Here is a 15,364-nt window from a genome sequence, read left to right on the forward strand (position 1 = left end):
GCCAATGGCGAGCTGAGAAAACCACCGAGAAGAGAAAAAAAAAAAAAAAAAAAAGAGAGAGAGAGACGACGAGAGAGAAAAAAAAAAAAAAAAAAAAAAAAAAAAAAAATAATTACCTGCCCCGATTGTGGGAAATGAGCAGATAAAAAGTTACCGATGGAGCGCGCGCCCTGAGCCGTGCATGGCAAGCAGGGGGGCGAGCGAACCATGGCGGCTTCTGGCCCCATCAGCGGCTACTTCGTGGACTCGCTGATCGCGGCCGACGGCGACTCCTCCTCGGAGCTGCTCGCCCCGCGCTTCGCCGGCCACGGCGGCGCCTCCGCTCGCCCCGGCGCGCTCCTCCCGGACTGCTCCGATTTCCCCTCGTGCAGCTTCGCCCCCAAACCCGCCGTGTTCGCCACCTCGTGGGCTCCGGTGGCCCCGCAGGGCTCGCTGGGCTACCCGCACCCGCACGCCGCGGGTCCGTACGCGCCGGGCGCGGCCGAGGCGCCCAGGTACGTGCGGGGCTGGCTGGAGCCGCTGGGCTCCTTCCCGCCCTTCGCCGCTCGCCCCTTCGCCATCAAGGACGCGCTGGGCCCGCGCAGGGGCGAGTGCGCGGCCGCGGAGGGGCGAGCGTTCGCCGAGCTCGTCTACGCCAACCCCGAGAGAGCGGCCGGAGCCGGCGCGGCCACCGCCGAGGCCGAGCTGGTCGCCAGCGGCAAACACAAAGAGCAGAGGCACGAGGTAGAGCCCAGTAAGTGCCGCGCGGGGAGTGCGGGACGCGCGGGGAAAAAGGGGAAAAAAAGGGGAAAAAAGGGAAATATAAAGGGGGAAAATAAAGGGAATAAAGGGGAAAAAGGGGAAAAAATAAGGGGAAATAAAGGGGGAAAATAAGGGGGAAAAAAGAAAAAAAAAGGGAAAATAAAGGGAGAAAAAAGAGGAAATAAAGGGGGAAATAAAGGGGAAAATAAGGGGGAATAAAGGAGGAAAAAGGGGGAATAAAAGGGGGAAAAGGGAAAAATAAGGGGAAATAAAGGGAAAAAGGGAGAAAATAAAGGGGAAAAAGGGGAAAAAAGGGGGAAAAAAGGGGGAAATAAAGGGGAAATAAAGAGGAAAAAAGGGGAAAATAAAGGGGAAAAAACGGAAAGAAAGGGGGAAAATAAAGGGAGAAATAAAGAGAAAAAAAGGGAAAATAAAGGGAAAAAGTGGAAAAGGGGGAAAAATAAAAGGAGGAAAAGGGGGAAATAAAGGGAGAAATAAAGGAAAAAAAGGGGAAAAGGGGAAAAATAAAGGGAGATAATAAGGGAGGAAAAGGGAAAAATAAAGGGGAAATAAAGGGGAAAAAAGGGAAAAAACAGGAGAAAAAAGGGAAAAATAAAGGAAAAAAAAAGGAGAAAAAATAAAGAAAAAATAAAGGAAAAACGAGGAAAAAAAAGGGAAAAATAAAGGGGGAAAAAAGGAAAAAAACCGGAAAAATAAGGGAAAAAAGGTTAAAAAAAAGGGAAAAAAAGGGAAAAAAAAAGGAAAATAAAAAAGGAAAAGTGCTGGCGGGACCTCACTCAATAAAATGGAATTACCTTTAGAGAGAAAAAACAGAAAATAAAACAAAAGGAGGGAGAGGGAGAAAATCCTGAAATCTCCTCAGAGCCGCGCGAGCGTCCTGGGGCTGAGCGCGGCTCTCCCCTAATTTTTATTTTATATTTTTTTAAATATTTATTTTATGATTTTTGACCCCGTTTTTTATTCCCTGTTTTCCTCCCCCCCCCTTCTCATTCTGAAATAATTCTCTTTTTTTTTCCCCCTCCGTTTTTAAATTAATTTCTCTTTTTCCCCCCATTCTTAAATTCCTCTCTGGTTTTTCCCTCCATTTTTAAATTTCTCTATTTTTTTCCCCTCATTTCTCGATTAAATTTATTTTCCTCCACTTTTTAATTGTTTTCCCCTCCATTCTTAATTTCTTCCCTCTTTTCCCTCCCATTTTTTAAATTATTCTCAATTTCCCCCCAATTTTTTATATTTATCTCGATTTTCCCTCCATTTTTAAATTCTTCTCTGGTTTCCCCCCAATCCTTTAAATTCTTCTGTTTCCCCCCATTTCTTTAATTATTTTCTATTTTCTCCCATTTCTTTAATTATTCTCTTTTTTCCCCGTTATTTTTATTGTCCTCAATTCCCCTCCCATTATTTCAATTCTTCTCTATTTCCTCCCCATTTAAAAATTATTTTCCATTTCCCCCCATTTTTAATTTTTTTTTTATTTCCCCCCATTTTTAAATTATTTTCCATTTCCTCCCCATTTTTAAATTCTTCTCTATTTCCCTTCCCCATTTTATATTTTTTTTTTAATTTAAATTTATTCCGCTAATGGGAAATTAATAAGGCGAATTAAAAAAAAAAAATAAATTTATCAATTAACAACAATCAATAAATCCAGGGAAATAAATTCCCGGAGAAAGGGGAAAGAATCCTCTACCATAAAATAAAAAAAAAAATGAAATAAAAATGAAATAAAGAATGAAATTAAAGAAATAATTAAAGAAATAATTAAAGAAATAATTTCGCGCTTTCCAGGAACGAGGGCGAGTTCGGGAATGGCCGGGAGCGAGCGCGGATGTGGGGGCGGATTTTGGATTTTGGATTTTGGGTTTTGGGTTTGGTTCAAATTTTTATTTTTAGGGAGGGGAAAGGAACAAATCAGGGTGAAGGCAGCGATTCCTGGAAAAAAAAAACAATAAAAGCTCCGGCGGGTCTTATTTTATTTTATTTTATTTTATTTTATTTTATTTTATTTTATTTTATTTTATTTTATTTTAATTTTATTTTATTTTATTTTATTTTATTTTATTTTATTTTATTTTATTTTATTTTATTTTATTTTATTGTATTTTATTGTATTTTTATTTTATTTTATTTTATTTTACTTTATTTTAATTTATTTTATTTTATTTTATTTTATTTTATTTTATTTTATTTTATTTTATTTTATTTTATTTTATTTTATTTTATTTTATTTTAATTTCCTTTTATTTTTATTTCATTTCATTTCATTTCATTTCATTTTCATTTCCTTTTATTTTTATTTCATTTCATTTCCTTCTATTTTTATTTTTTATTTTTATTCCTGAATTCTCTGAATTATTCTCAAACCCGCCCCCCCCTTCCCCACCTTCCTAAAAAAAAAAAAAAATAAAAATTAAAAATTAAAATTTGCGCGTGGGAGCCTGAGGAAATGAGGAGAAAAATCAGAATTTTGGGGGCGGCTGAGGAGAGAAGGGAAAACTTTAAAAAAACCCAAAATAATAAAAAAAAAAATTAAAAAAGAGAAATTAAAAAAAAAAAAAATTAATTTTTCCCGGGGGCAGCGACCTGGAATCGGCCCAAGAGCAGCGCGGGGGGAGAATTTGGGGGAAATTCGGGAAAATTTGGGAAAATTTGGGATATTTGGGATATTTGGGATATTTGGGATAATTTGGGATATTTGGGGATAATTTTTGGGGATAATTTTTGGGGATAATTTTTGGGGATAATTTTGGGGGATTTGGGGGTGACCCCCCCGGGCTGCGCCGGGAAATTCGCGATTTTTTGGAACTGGAAAAAAAAAAAAAAATTAAAAAAAACCCCAAAAATCTCGGGGAAAAAAAAAGAAAAAAAAAAAAAAAAAAGGAAAATAAACAAAAAACGCTCCCAGAAAAAAACACAACGGGGGGGGGGGAAAATCTGCGGGGGGAAATCGAGTTTAAAAAATAATCAAAATAAATTAAAAAAAAAAAAAAAACCAAAAAAGCAAAAAAAAAAACCCTAAAAAAGAAAAAAAAAAAACCCTAAAAAAAAGCAAAAAAATAAACCCTAAAAAAGCAAAATAAAACCCCTAAAACAGCGAAAAAAAAACCCCTAAAAAGGACCAAAAAAAACCTAAAAAAAATCGCCAAAAAGCCCCAGGAAAACCCAAAAAAACTCTAAAAAAGGCCTCCAAAAAAGCCAAAAAAACAAAAAAAAAACTTTAAAAAAAGCCCCAAAAAAACTTTTTAAAAAGCCTCCCCAAAAATAAAAAGAAAACCCAAAAAAGCGCAAAAAAAGCGCAAAAGCAGCGCGAGGAAAGCGCGAATATTTGGATTTTGGGTCAGGGCGGGCGCGGAGGCTCGGCTGTAAAATTGAATTTATGGGCGATGAAATTCGGGGAATTTTGATTTTTTTACGACTCCGCGGCTCCGTCCCCGCCGGCGGCCGCCGCTTTCGAAATTTATTTTTATTTTTATTTTTATTTTTTTATTTTTATTTTTATTTTTATTTTTATTTTTATTTTTATTTTTATTTTTATTTTTATTTTTATTTTTATTTTATTTTTATTTTTAATTTTAATTTTAATTTTTATTTTATTTTTATTTTTATTTTTAATTTTAATTTTAATTTTTATTTTTATTTTATTTTTAATTTTATTTTTATTTTTAATTTTATTTTTTAATTTTATTTTTATTTTTTTAAACCCAGCGCGCCGCTTTTTCTCCAATTTTTTCGATAATTACCATCATAGCTATATTTTTATTTTTTTACGTATATACATATAATTTATTTTTTTATATAATCTATTTTATTTTTATATATATAGACATCTATTTTAATTTTTTCTATATTTTATTTCGTGTTATATATATCTATTTTATTTTTATATATATATATTTTATTTTAATATATATATTATTTTTTATTTATATATTTTATTTTTATTTATATATTTTATTATTTATATATTTTTATTTTTATATATATTTTTATTTTTATATATATATTTTATTTTTCTATATATTTTATTTTTTCTATCTATATTTTTATTTTTTACCTATATTTTTTATTTCTATATATATTTATTTATTTTTAATATTTTTTTATTTTTTACACATATCTATTATTTCATATATTTTTTAATTTTATTTTTTAATATAATTTTTTTTAATTTTTGGGTTTTTTTTTTTGGTGTTTTCTTTTAGATTAAAAAATTATAAATAATTAAAAAAAAAACAAAACGAGAAAAGAGAAAAAAAAACCGGAAGTGACCGCTCCAAAAATTAACAGGGGGCGCTTTAATAAATATTAAAAATAATTAGGGCCGAGGTGTTAATTAATAAATAATTAGGGCCGGGGTGTTAATTAATAAATATTGAGGGCCGGGGTGTTAATTAATAAATATCGAGGTGCTAATTAAGCAGGGAGGGGGGAAGGGAAATAAATTAATAATTATTAATCGGAAATTGCTTTGGGCGGGTAATTGTTTTCATCTTAAAAAAAAAAAAATTAAAAAAAATTAAAATAATTTGGGATTTTGTGTGAAAAGATTTGAGGATTTGTGTTTTTAAAAAAATTTAATAAATATATGTAATATTAAAAAAATGAAAAATATCGATATTATTTTAAAAATTAAGTAAATCTATTTTTAAAAATTAAAAAAATATTTATTTTTTTAAATTTAAAAATATGTACATGATTAAAAATTAATATCTATGATAAAAAATCGAAATAATTTGCACACGTGGTAAAACAATAATTTTAAAAATATGTGTATGGTAAAAAAAATTCTGAATATAGAGATTATTTTTTAATTAAATAACAATATGTGATTTTAAAAATTAAAATATATGTGATTAAAAAAATGGAAAATATATATGTTATAAAAAAATTAAAATATAGATATGGTTTTAAAAAATTAACAAATATGGATGTTATTTTTAAAAATGTAAAAAAAGTCTATAAATTTTTAAAAGTGTACAAAAAAAATATAAATTTTTTTAATGTAAAAAATAGACATAATTTAAAAAAGCGTAAAAACACATTTATACTTATAAAAAAAGTGAAAAAAAATTCCACGTCACTTTAAAAAATGTAAAAAAAAAAAAAAAAAATTTTTTAAAAGTGAAAAAATATACACATTACTCCAAAAAAGTGTAAAAATATATATATAACTTCTAAAAAAATTGAAAAATCTACACATTACTCAGAAAAAAAGGAAAAAAAAATGTAAATAATGAAAAAAAAGTGAAAAAAATACACATTACTCCAAAAAAAAGTAAAAATATATTTATATAATTTAAAAAAAAATGAAAAAAATACACATTAATTTTTTAAAAAGTAAAAATATATATATATAATTTTTTATAAAGTGGGAAAAAATACACATTAATTTAAAAAATAGTAAATATATTTATATAATTTTTAAAAAAGTGAAAAAAAATGCACATTAATTTTAAAAAAAGTAAATAAATATATATATAATTTTGAAAAATGTGGAAAAAAATACACATTAATTTTAAAAAAGTAAAAAAAAATATATAATTTTTTTAAAAAGTGAAAAAATACACATTAATTTAAAAAATAGTAAAAAAATTATATATAATTATAAAAAAAGTGAAAAAAAATACACATTAATTTAAAAAAAGTAGAAAAATATGTAAATAACTTTGAAAAAAGTGAAAAAAAATACACATTAATTAAAAAAAATAAAATATATATATATAATTTTTAAAAAAGTGAAAAAAATGCACATTAATTTAAAAAAAAGTAAAAAATATATATATATATTTTTTTAAAAAGTGAAAAAAATACAAATTAATTTTTAAAAAAAGTAAAAAATATATATATATATTTTAAAAAGTGAAAAAAATAGGCATTAATTTAAAAAAAGTAGAAAAATATATATATATAATTTTTTAAGTGAAAAAAATACACATTAATTAAAAAAAATAGTAAAAAAATATATATATAATTTTTAAAAAGTGAAAAAATAGACATTAATTTAAAAAAACCTAAAAAATATATATATAATTTTTTAAAAAGTGAAAAAAATACACATTAATTAAAAAAAATAGTAAAAAAAATATATATATATAATTTAAAAAAAATGAAAAAAAATACCTATTACTCCAAAAAAAAGCAAAAATATATATACATAATTAAAAAAAACTAGAAAAAAAATCAAATAAAATAAAAAAATGAATGGAAACTCTTCATCTAACACCAAAAAAAACTCAAATTTCCCCTCTCTGTGTCTGTGCGCAGCGAACCCGGTGGCGAACTGGATCCACGCGCGCTCCACGCGCAAGAAGCGCTGCCCGTACTCGAAGCTGCAGACGCTGGAGCTGGAGAAGGAATTCCTGTTCAACGCGTACCTGAGCCGCGAGCGCAGGTACGAGGTGGCGCGCGGGCTGAACCTGAGCGAGCGCCAGGTGAAAATTTGGTTCCAGAACCGGCGCATGAAAATGAAGAAAATGAATAAAGAGAAAAGCGAGAAGGAGCAGCAGTGACGGACAGACAGACAGACAGACAGACAGAGCGCGCGCGCGAGGATGGGAGTTAATTTAATTTGGGTTTTATTGGGTTTTTGGGGGGTTTTGGGGAGGGGGGGATGAGGGGGGAAGGGAAAGGGGAAGGGAAAATAAAGGGGGGAAGGAAATGAAAGAGGAGAAATGAAGAGGAAAATGAAAGAGGAAAAAGGAAAATTAAAGAGGAGAAAAGAAAAATAAAGAGGAGAAATGAGGAAAAGTAAAGAGGAGAAATAAAGAGGAAAAGTAAAGAGAAAAAAGGAAAAAATAAAGAGGAGAAAAGAAAAATAAAGAGGAAAAAAGGAAATTAAAGAGGAGAAATAAAGAGGAAAATGAAAGAGGAGAAAAAGAAAAAATAACGAGGAAAAAAGAGGAAAAGTAAAGAGGAAAAAGGAAAATTAAAGAGGAGAAATAAAGAGGAAAAAAGAAAAAATAAAGAGGAGAAAGGAAAATTAAAGAGGAGAAATAAAGAGGAAAATGAAAGAGGAAAAAGGAAAAAATAAAGAGGTGAAAAGAAAAATAAAGAGGAGAAAAGAGGAAAAGTAAAGAGGAGAAAGGAAATTAAAGAGGAGAAATAAAGAGGAAAAAAGAAAAAAGTAAAGAGGAGAAAAGAGGAAAATTAAGGAGGAAAAAGGAAAATTAAAGAGGAGAAATAAAGAGGGGAAAAGAAAAATAAAGAGGAGAAAAGAGGAAAAAAAGGAAAATTAAAGAGGAGAAAAAGAGGAAAATGAAAGAGGAAAAAAGAAAAAATAACGAGGAGAAATAAAGAGGAGAAAAAGGAAAATTAAAGAGGAAAATGGAAGAGGAAAAAAGAAAAAATAACGAGGAAAAAAGAGGAAAAGTAAAGAGGAGAAAAGAAAAATAAAGAGGAGAAAAGGAAATTAAAGAGGAGAAATAAAGAGGAAAAAAGAAAATTAAAGAGGAGGAAAAGGAAATTAAAGACAAAAAAAGGAAAAATAAAGAGGAAAAAAGAAAAATAAAGAGGAAAAAAGAAAAAGAGGAAAAAAAGAAAAATAAAGAGGAGAAAAAGGAAAATTAAAGAGGAGAAAGAGGAAAATTAAAGAGGAAAAAAGAGGAAAAAAAGAGAAAAAAAGAGGAAAAAAGGAGGAAAGAAAAGAGGAAAGAAAAGGGAAAAAAGACGAGAAAAAAGAGAAAAAAGGAAAAAAAGAAAAAGGAAAAAAAGAGGAAAGAAAAGGAAAAAAGAGGACAAAAAAAAGAGGAAAAAAGAGGAAAAAAAAGAGGAAAAAAGAGGAAAAATTTAATAACGATAAATGAAAAAAAAAAAAAACCCGCGGTGAAACGTTTGTGACTCTGAATGTGCTGCCTGAGGTTTGGGGACTCGAGATTTTTCTAAAACGCGATTAAAAACCGGAAAAAAAGAAAAAAAAAACCACAAAAAAAACCCAACAACAAAAAAAAAAACCCAACAAAAAAACCCCAACAAAAACTAAAAAAAGCAAGAAACCCCCGGGGGGGATTTTTTAAATTATTTTGGTTTTTTCTTCCTTTCTTCCGCTTGGCTCTGCCCTCGGCGAAAGCGGCACGAGAAGTACTTGAATATTTTTTTTGTTTTTTTTTTTAATTTTTTAAATTTTTTTTTGATGTATTTTTTCGTAAAAAAAATTTTTTTTTTAATTATTATTGTTATATTTTATTTCCTAAATTAAAATTTAATCCAGTATTTTGAACATTTTTTTGGTTGTTGTTTTCTTGTATATATAGATATAGATAGAGATATATATTAAAAAAAAGAAAAAAAAAAAAAAAAAAGGGGTTTTTTGGGGGCGAAATCCCGCGAGCGAATATTTTATATAAAAATTTAAAAAAAGGGGAAAAAAATTTAAAAAAGGAGGAGAAAAAAAGGGGAAAAAAAATCGGAAAGGACGGGCGGGAGCGGCGCTGATTTCTCGTTTCTGTTCGCTGGAAGTTTCTGCTTTTCGTGGATTTTATTCTTTTATTTTTTTATTCTTTTATTCTTTTATTCTCGTCTCAGGCCCGGTCTGTAAAATTTGTTTCTGTAAATATTCCTTAAAAAAAAAAACCCGAAAACAACAAAAAAAGGCCAAAAAAAAAAAAAAAAAAAAAAAAGGGGAATGGAGGTCTCGTTTTCTTTAAAAGCATCCCCGAGAGGTTTTGATTTTTAATTTTTAATTAATTTTTTTTTTTTTTTTTTTGGTGCGGTGCATTAAAAAAAAAAAAAAAACGCTGAGGTAAGGGATCTGCGCGCCATCAATTTGGAGATTGCGATAATTAATTGCGCTAATTTATGGCCCTGGGCGATGGAAGGATGTGCTCGGGAAAAAAAAAAAAAAGGGAAAAAAGAAAAAAAAAAAAAAGCTGGGAATGAATGGAGGAGCAGCTGGAGGGGGAGAATAACGATAATTAAATAATTAATAATTTAAAAAACCCGATTAAATTATCGGGGGGTGATGGTGAGGAGAAACCGGGAGGGGGAAAATAAAAAATCGCAAAATTTCGGGGCGGAAAATTAAAATTAAAAACCTCCTTTTATTTGTTTTTAATTTAATCAGGGAGGGGGAAATGATTTTTAAAAAAAAAAAATAAATAAATTGGAGGGGAGGGGAGGAAAATTCGGGTCCGTCCCGACCCCTCCTCCCTGCCCAGGCTGAGGAGAGGAAAAAGAAAAATAATTAAAAAAAAAAAAAGAAATAAAACCCAAAAAACCCGAGCAGCGAGCGATGTTTAATCACAAAATAAATAAAATAAATCGGATTTTATTCGGATTTTCCGGAATTGAAGCCGGGATCGCCCGAATTGGAGCGGCCGGGGACGCGCTCGCCCAAATTCCCCAAATTAATCTGAAATATAAAATTCCTCTCTTTGATATTTCTCTGCTTCCGAGCTCGGTTTTGTTTCTTTTTTTTTTATTTTATTTTTTTTCTCTTTCCTCCCCCATTTCTGTCGCCGTGGTTTTATTTTTGTCACCGAGGTGGGGGAGAGACACGAAAAAATCCCTTTTTAAATTTTTTTTCTTTTTGAGGGTTAAAATAATAAAAATCCTCTTGACCATCCCAGTTTTACACCGGAGGAGGGAAAAAAAAACCCAAAAAACACAAAAACCTTCAGAGAGACGCTCGGGGTGGAAAAGATTTAAAGATTTTTTTTTTTTTTTTTTTTTTTTTTGAAGCCGAGCAGGAGATTTATGGCCGGAAAAAAAAAAAAAAAATAAAATAGGAGAGAAAAATAAAAATAAAAAAGGAAGGGGAATCTTTCCGCCGATTTTTTTTTAAATTCGATTTTTATTCAATTCTGATGATTATTGTGACCGCGATCGTTTCCCGTTCTCCGCCCGGAATAAAGAATCAACCCGCCGCCCTGGCCGTCATTAATAATTGTCATTAATTAATTAATGAGCGCGGGGCAGGGGCCGCGGGGAGGGGAGGGGGGAGGGGCCGAGGCCGGAACGCGCTCGGGGCCGGGCCCGGACCTGTCCCCAAAACTGTCCCCAAAACTGCCCAAAGCTCCCCAAAACTGTGCCCAAAACTGCCCAAAACTGCCCAAAATTCCCCAAAACTGTGCCCAAAACTGCCCAAAACTGCCCCAAACTGTCCCCAAATGTGTCCCCAAATCTGTGCCCAGAACTCCCCAAAACTCCCCCAATGTGTCCCCAGCTCTGTCCTGGGTTCTGTCTGTCTGTCCCAGCTCTGTCCCCATTTCTGTCCCCATTTCTGTCCCCTCCCCAGCTCTGTCCCCTCTCAGTGTCCCCCTCCTGTCCCCTCCTGTCCCTGTCCGTGTCCTCCTTTGGCCTTTCTGTCCCCTCCCTGTCCTCAGCTCTGTCCCCATCCGTGTCCCCCTGCTTTTCTCCTCTTGTCCCCATTTCTGTCCCCATCTCTGTCCCCATTCCCATCCCTGTCCCCATTTCTCTGTCCCCCGTGTCCCCATTTCTGTCCCCATCCCCATTTCCCCTCTCTCCGTCCCCTCTGTCCCCTCCTGTTCCCATTTTCCCTCTTCCCATTCCCATCCCTGTCCCCATTCACTGTCCCCAATTTCTCTGTCCCCATTCCTGTCCCCATTTCCCCATCCCCATCCCCATTCCTGTCCCCATTTCCCATTCCCACTTCCCCATTTTCCCATTCCTGTCCCCATTTCTGTGTCCTCTCTGTCCCCTTTGTCCCCATCCCCATTCCCATTTTCCCCATTCTCCCCATTCCCATTTCCCCATTCCCATTTCCCCATTCCCATTTTCCCATTCCCATTCCCATTTCCCATTTCCCCATTCCCATTTCCCCATTTCCCATTTCCCCATTTCCATTTCCCCATTCCTGTCCCCATTCCTGTCCCCATTTTCCCATTCCTGTCCCCATTCCTGTCCCCTCCCCGCTCTCCCGGGGCCGTTTTTGTTTTCTCGTGGTCACGGGCAAGGCCCGCGCTGCCCCCGCCCCCCTGCGCGCTCCCTGCGCCCCCTGCGCCCCCTGCGCCCCCTCTGCGCCCCCCCTGCGCGCCCCCTGCGCGCCCCCTGCGCGCCCTCTGCGCCCCCTGCGCCCCCTCTGCGCCCCCTGCGCCCCCCCTGCGCGCCCCCTGCGCGCCCCCTGCGCGCCCTCTGCGCCCCCTGCGCCCCCTGCGCGCCCCCGTCCCGCTGACCCCGGCTACGAAACCCCTTCAACCCCAGGGGGAAAAAAACCCCAAAAACCCCTCCCGAAACAACCCAAAAACCCCCGAAATTCACCCAAATCCGGAAAATAACCCCAAAAAACCCCCGAAATTAAACCCAAATCCACAAAACAAACCCAAAAAACCACCCGAAATTCACCCAAATCCACCAAATAACCCCAAAAAACCACCCCGAAATTAAACCCAAACCCATTAAACAACCTCAAAAAATCCCCGAAATTCACCCAAATCCACAAAACAACACAAAAAAATCCCCGAAATTCACCCAAATCCACAAAATAACCCCAAAAATTCCCCTCGAAATTGAACCCAAATCCACAAAACAAACCCAAAAAACCCCGAAATTCAACCCAAATCCACAAAACATCTCCCCCAAAACCCCTCAAAATTCACCCAAATCCACCAAACCACCCCAAAATCCGCGCCGGGAATAAACAGAATTAACGTTTAAAAATCGCGGCCGGGTTTTGGCGTCCCTAAAAGCGATTTTTTTGGTTTTTTTTTTATTTTTTTATATATTTTTTTGTTTTGTTTTTGGCTGCCATATGGCGCGTGTGTGCAGCCGCATCTGATCCCGCCTTTGTGTGAGCGCCGCTGCCTCCCCCGGACCCCAAATGTCGGGATTTTCCCCGGAAAAAAAACCAAAAAAAAATTAAAATTAAAATCAAATAAATTAAAATAATACAGAGCAGAGGGAATTGCGGCTGAAAAGCGGGAGGGGTCGGGAAGGGACCAAAAAAAAACCCAAAAAAACCCCAAAAATTCCGAATATTTCTGCCCCCAAGCCCAAGGTGAGATTTTGATTTTTGGAGCTGAGAGAGAGAAAAGAGGGAGAGGAGGGGAGGGGAAACCTAACAACAGCGACAACAACAACAACAAAAGAGAAAAAGAATTAAAAATAATTAAAAATACCAAAAAAATTATAAATACAAGCTTTATTTTTGGTTTTTTTTGGAGGCGGTTATGAGGAAAACCTTATTTTTATTTTTTTGAGCCAGAAGTGGGGATAGGAATTTTTTTTCTCTCTAAAAATGCTAAAAACAACCTTTATTTTCCTTATTTTTGAGGCGGTTATGAAGAAAATCTCTTTTTTTTGAGAGAGAGAGAGGAGGGCTAGGAATATTTTTTTTCTCTCTAAAAATGCTAAATACATTTTTTTTTCTCTCTAAACATCCTAAACACAACCTTTATTCTAATTTTTTTGTGGCGGTTACGAGGAAAACCTTTTTATTTTTTTTGAGCGAGAAGGAGGACAGGAATTTTTTTTCTCTCTAAAAATGCTAAAAACAACCTTTATTTTATTTTTTTGTGGCGGTTACGAGGAAAACCTTTTTATTTTTTTTGAGCGAGAAGTGAGGACAGGAATTTTTTTCTCTCTAAAAATCCTAAAAACAACCTTTACTTTAATTTTTCTGTGGCGGTTACGAGGAAAACCTTATTTTTTTTTTTTTTTAACCTACAGAAGGGAGATAAGAATTTTTTTTTTTTTTCTCTTTGTGAAAGGACACACACAAAAAAAAAAAACAACCCGCAGCTGGGCAGAGGTGCATTTCCGCAGCCCCTAAAAAATGTGATTTTTACAGCTCTGTTTGTGCTGCGGCTGAATGGGGCGAACAAAGGCGTGGCTAGACGTCTGGCCTCGATTGCTTTATGGGGTGAATCAGGTGCGCGCTGCGCCCTTTGAAACCCCAGCGCTGGAATTGTTTTGTCTACGAGCCACCAAGAGCAGAAAAGACCGCGGGGACGGGGGAGGAAAAGGAAAAAAAAATATAGGGGGGAAAAAAATAGGGGGAAATATAGGGGGGAAGGGGAAAATAGGGGGAAAAAAATAGGGGGGAAATATAGGGGGAAAGGGGGAAAATATAGGGGGGAAAGGGGGAAAAAGGGGAAAAAAATAGGGGGGAAAGGGGAAAAAATATAGGGGGGAAAAGGGGAAAAATAGGGGGGAAAGGGGAAAAAAATAGGGGGGAAAGGGGAAAAATGGGGAAAAGAATGGGAAAAAGGGGAAAAAAATAGGGGGGAAAGGGGAAAAATAGGGGGGAAGGGGAAAAAAGGGGGAAAAAGGGGAAAAATGGGAAAAAAGGGAAAAAAGGGAAAAAAGGGAAAAAAGGGAAAAAAGGAAAAAAAATGGGAAAAAGGATTAAAAATGATAGAAAAAAAAGGGAAAACAAAGGGAAAAAAGGGGAAAAAGGGAAAAAAGGGGAAGAAAGAAAAAAAAGGGGAAAAAAGGGGAAAAAAAGGGGAAAAAAAGGGAAAAAATGATGGAAAAAAGGGAAAAAGGGGAAAAAGGGAAAAAAAGGGGAAAGACAGGGAAAAAAAGGGGAAAAAAGGGAAAAAAGGGGAAAAAAGGGAAAAGGGAGAAAATGGGGAAAAAAAGGAAAAAAATGGGAAAAAAAGGAAAAAAAAGGGGAAAAAGGATTAAAAATGATGGAAATGAGAGGGAGAGGAGGAAAGGGAATAAAGGGTTGGGGGTGGAAAAGGGATTGGGGGAAAATGGGAAAAATTGGGGAGGGAAAATGGGGGAGAAAACGGGGATTTGGGGGGGAAAAATGGAGAAAATTGGGGGAAAAATAAGGGGGAAAATGGAGAAAATTGGGGGAAAAATAAGGGGAAAAATAGGGGAGAAAACGGGGAAAAAATGGGGGAAAAAGGGGAAAATAATAGGGGAGGAAAGGGGGAAATTGAGGGGAAAAATGGAGAAAATTGGGGGAAAAATAAGGGAGAAAACGGGGAATTGGAAGGGAACAAATGGAGAAAATTGAGGGAAAAAATAGGGAAAAATAATAGGGGAGGAAAGGGGGAATTGGTGGGAAAAAAGGGAATTTGGGGAGGGGGAAAACAAAGGGAGGAAAAGGGGAATTGGAGGAAAAAAGAGGAAGAAGAAAAGGGAAAGAAAGGGAGAATTAAAGGGAAAAAAGGGGAAGAAATAGGAGAGAAAAGCGGGATTTGAGGGGAAAAAAGGGAAAAGGAATGGGGGGAGAAAAGGGAAAAAATGGGGAGGAAATGGGGGGAAAAGGGAAAAAAATGAAAAGGGGAAATGAGGGAAAAATGGAGAACGGAGGGAAAAAAGGAGAGAAAAATTAAAAAGAAATGAGGAGAAAAGAGGGGAAAAGGGAAAGGGGAAAAGGAGGAAAAAAGAGGAAAAAAGAGGAAAAAAGGGGAAAAAAAGGAAAAAAGAGGAAAAAAGAGGAAAAAAGGGGAAAAAAGGGAAAGAGGGGAAAAAGGAAATGGGGAGAAAAGGAAAAAGGGAAAAAAGGAAAAAGGGAAAAATGGAAAAGGGGAGAAAAGGAGAAATGAGGAGAGGAGGAACAAGGGGAGGAAGGGAAAAGGGAGAAAAAGGAAAAGGGGAAAAAGAGAAAGGGAAAAAATGGGAAAAAAGGGGGAAAAATGGAAAAAAAGGGGGGGAAAAAAGGAAAAAGGGGGAGAAAAGGAATAAGAAGAGA

General features: G+C 35.0%; 1 protein-coding gene across 1 annotated transcript; it reads left to right on the plus strand.

Moving 5' to 3' along the window:
- Positions 1-183: 183 nt before the first annotated feature.
- On the plus strand, positions 184-7,302 carry HOXC9 (homeobox C9). Its single transcript, XM_088158468.1, has 2 exons — positions 184-733; positions 7,027-7,302. The coding sequence occupies exons 1-2, from the start codon at positions 208-210 to the stop codon at positions 7,269-7,271; spliced, it is 771 nt and encodes a 256-aa protein (XP_088014594.1). The 5' UTR covers positions 184-207; the 3' UTR covers positions 7,272-7,302.
- Positions 7,303-15,364: the final 8,062 nt, after the last annotated feature.

This window comes from Sturnus vulgaris, unplaced genomic scaffold (genome assembly GCF_052056855.1).
Source record: "Sturnus vulgaris isolate bStuVul1 unplaced genomic scaffold, bStuVul1.hap1 Scaffold_234, whole genome shotgun sequence".
Taxonomy (NCBI): domain Eukaryota; kingdom Metazoa; phylum Chordata; class Aves; order Passeriformes; family Sturnidae; genus Sturnus; species Sturnus vulgaris.

Coding starts and splice junctions, on each gene's coding strand:
- HOXC9 (XM_088158468.1), top strand. CDS start 208: ATGGCGGCTTCTGGCCCCATCAGCGGCTACTTCGTGGACTCGCTGATC. Junction 734..7,026: donor GAGGCACGAGGTAGAGCCCA/GTAAGTGCCGCG, acceptor GTCTGTGCGCAG/CGAACCCGGTGGCGAACTGG.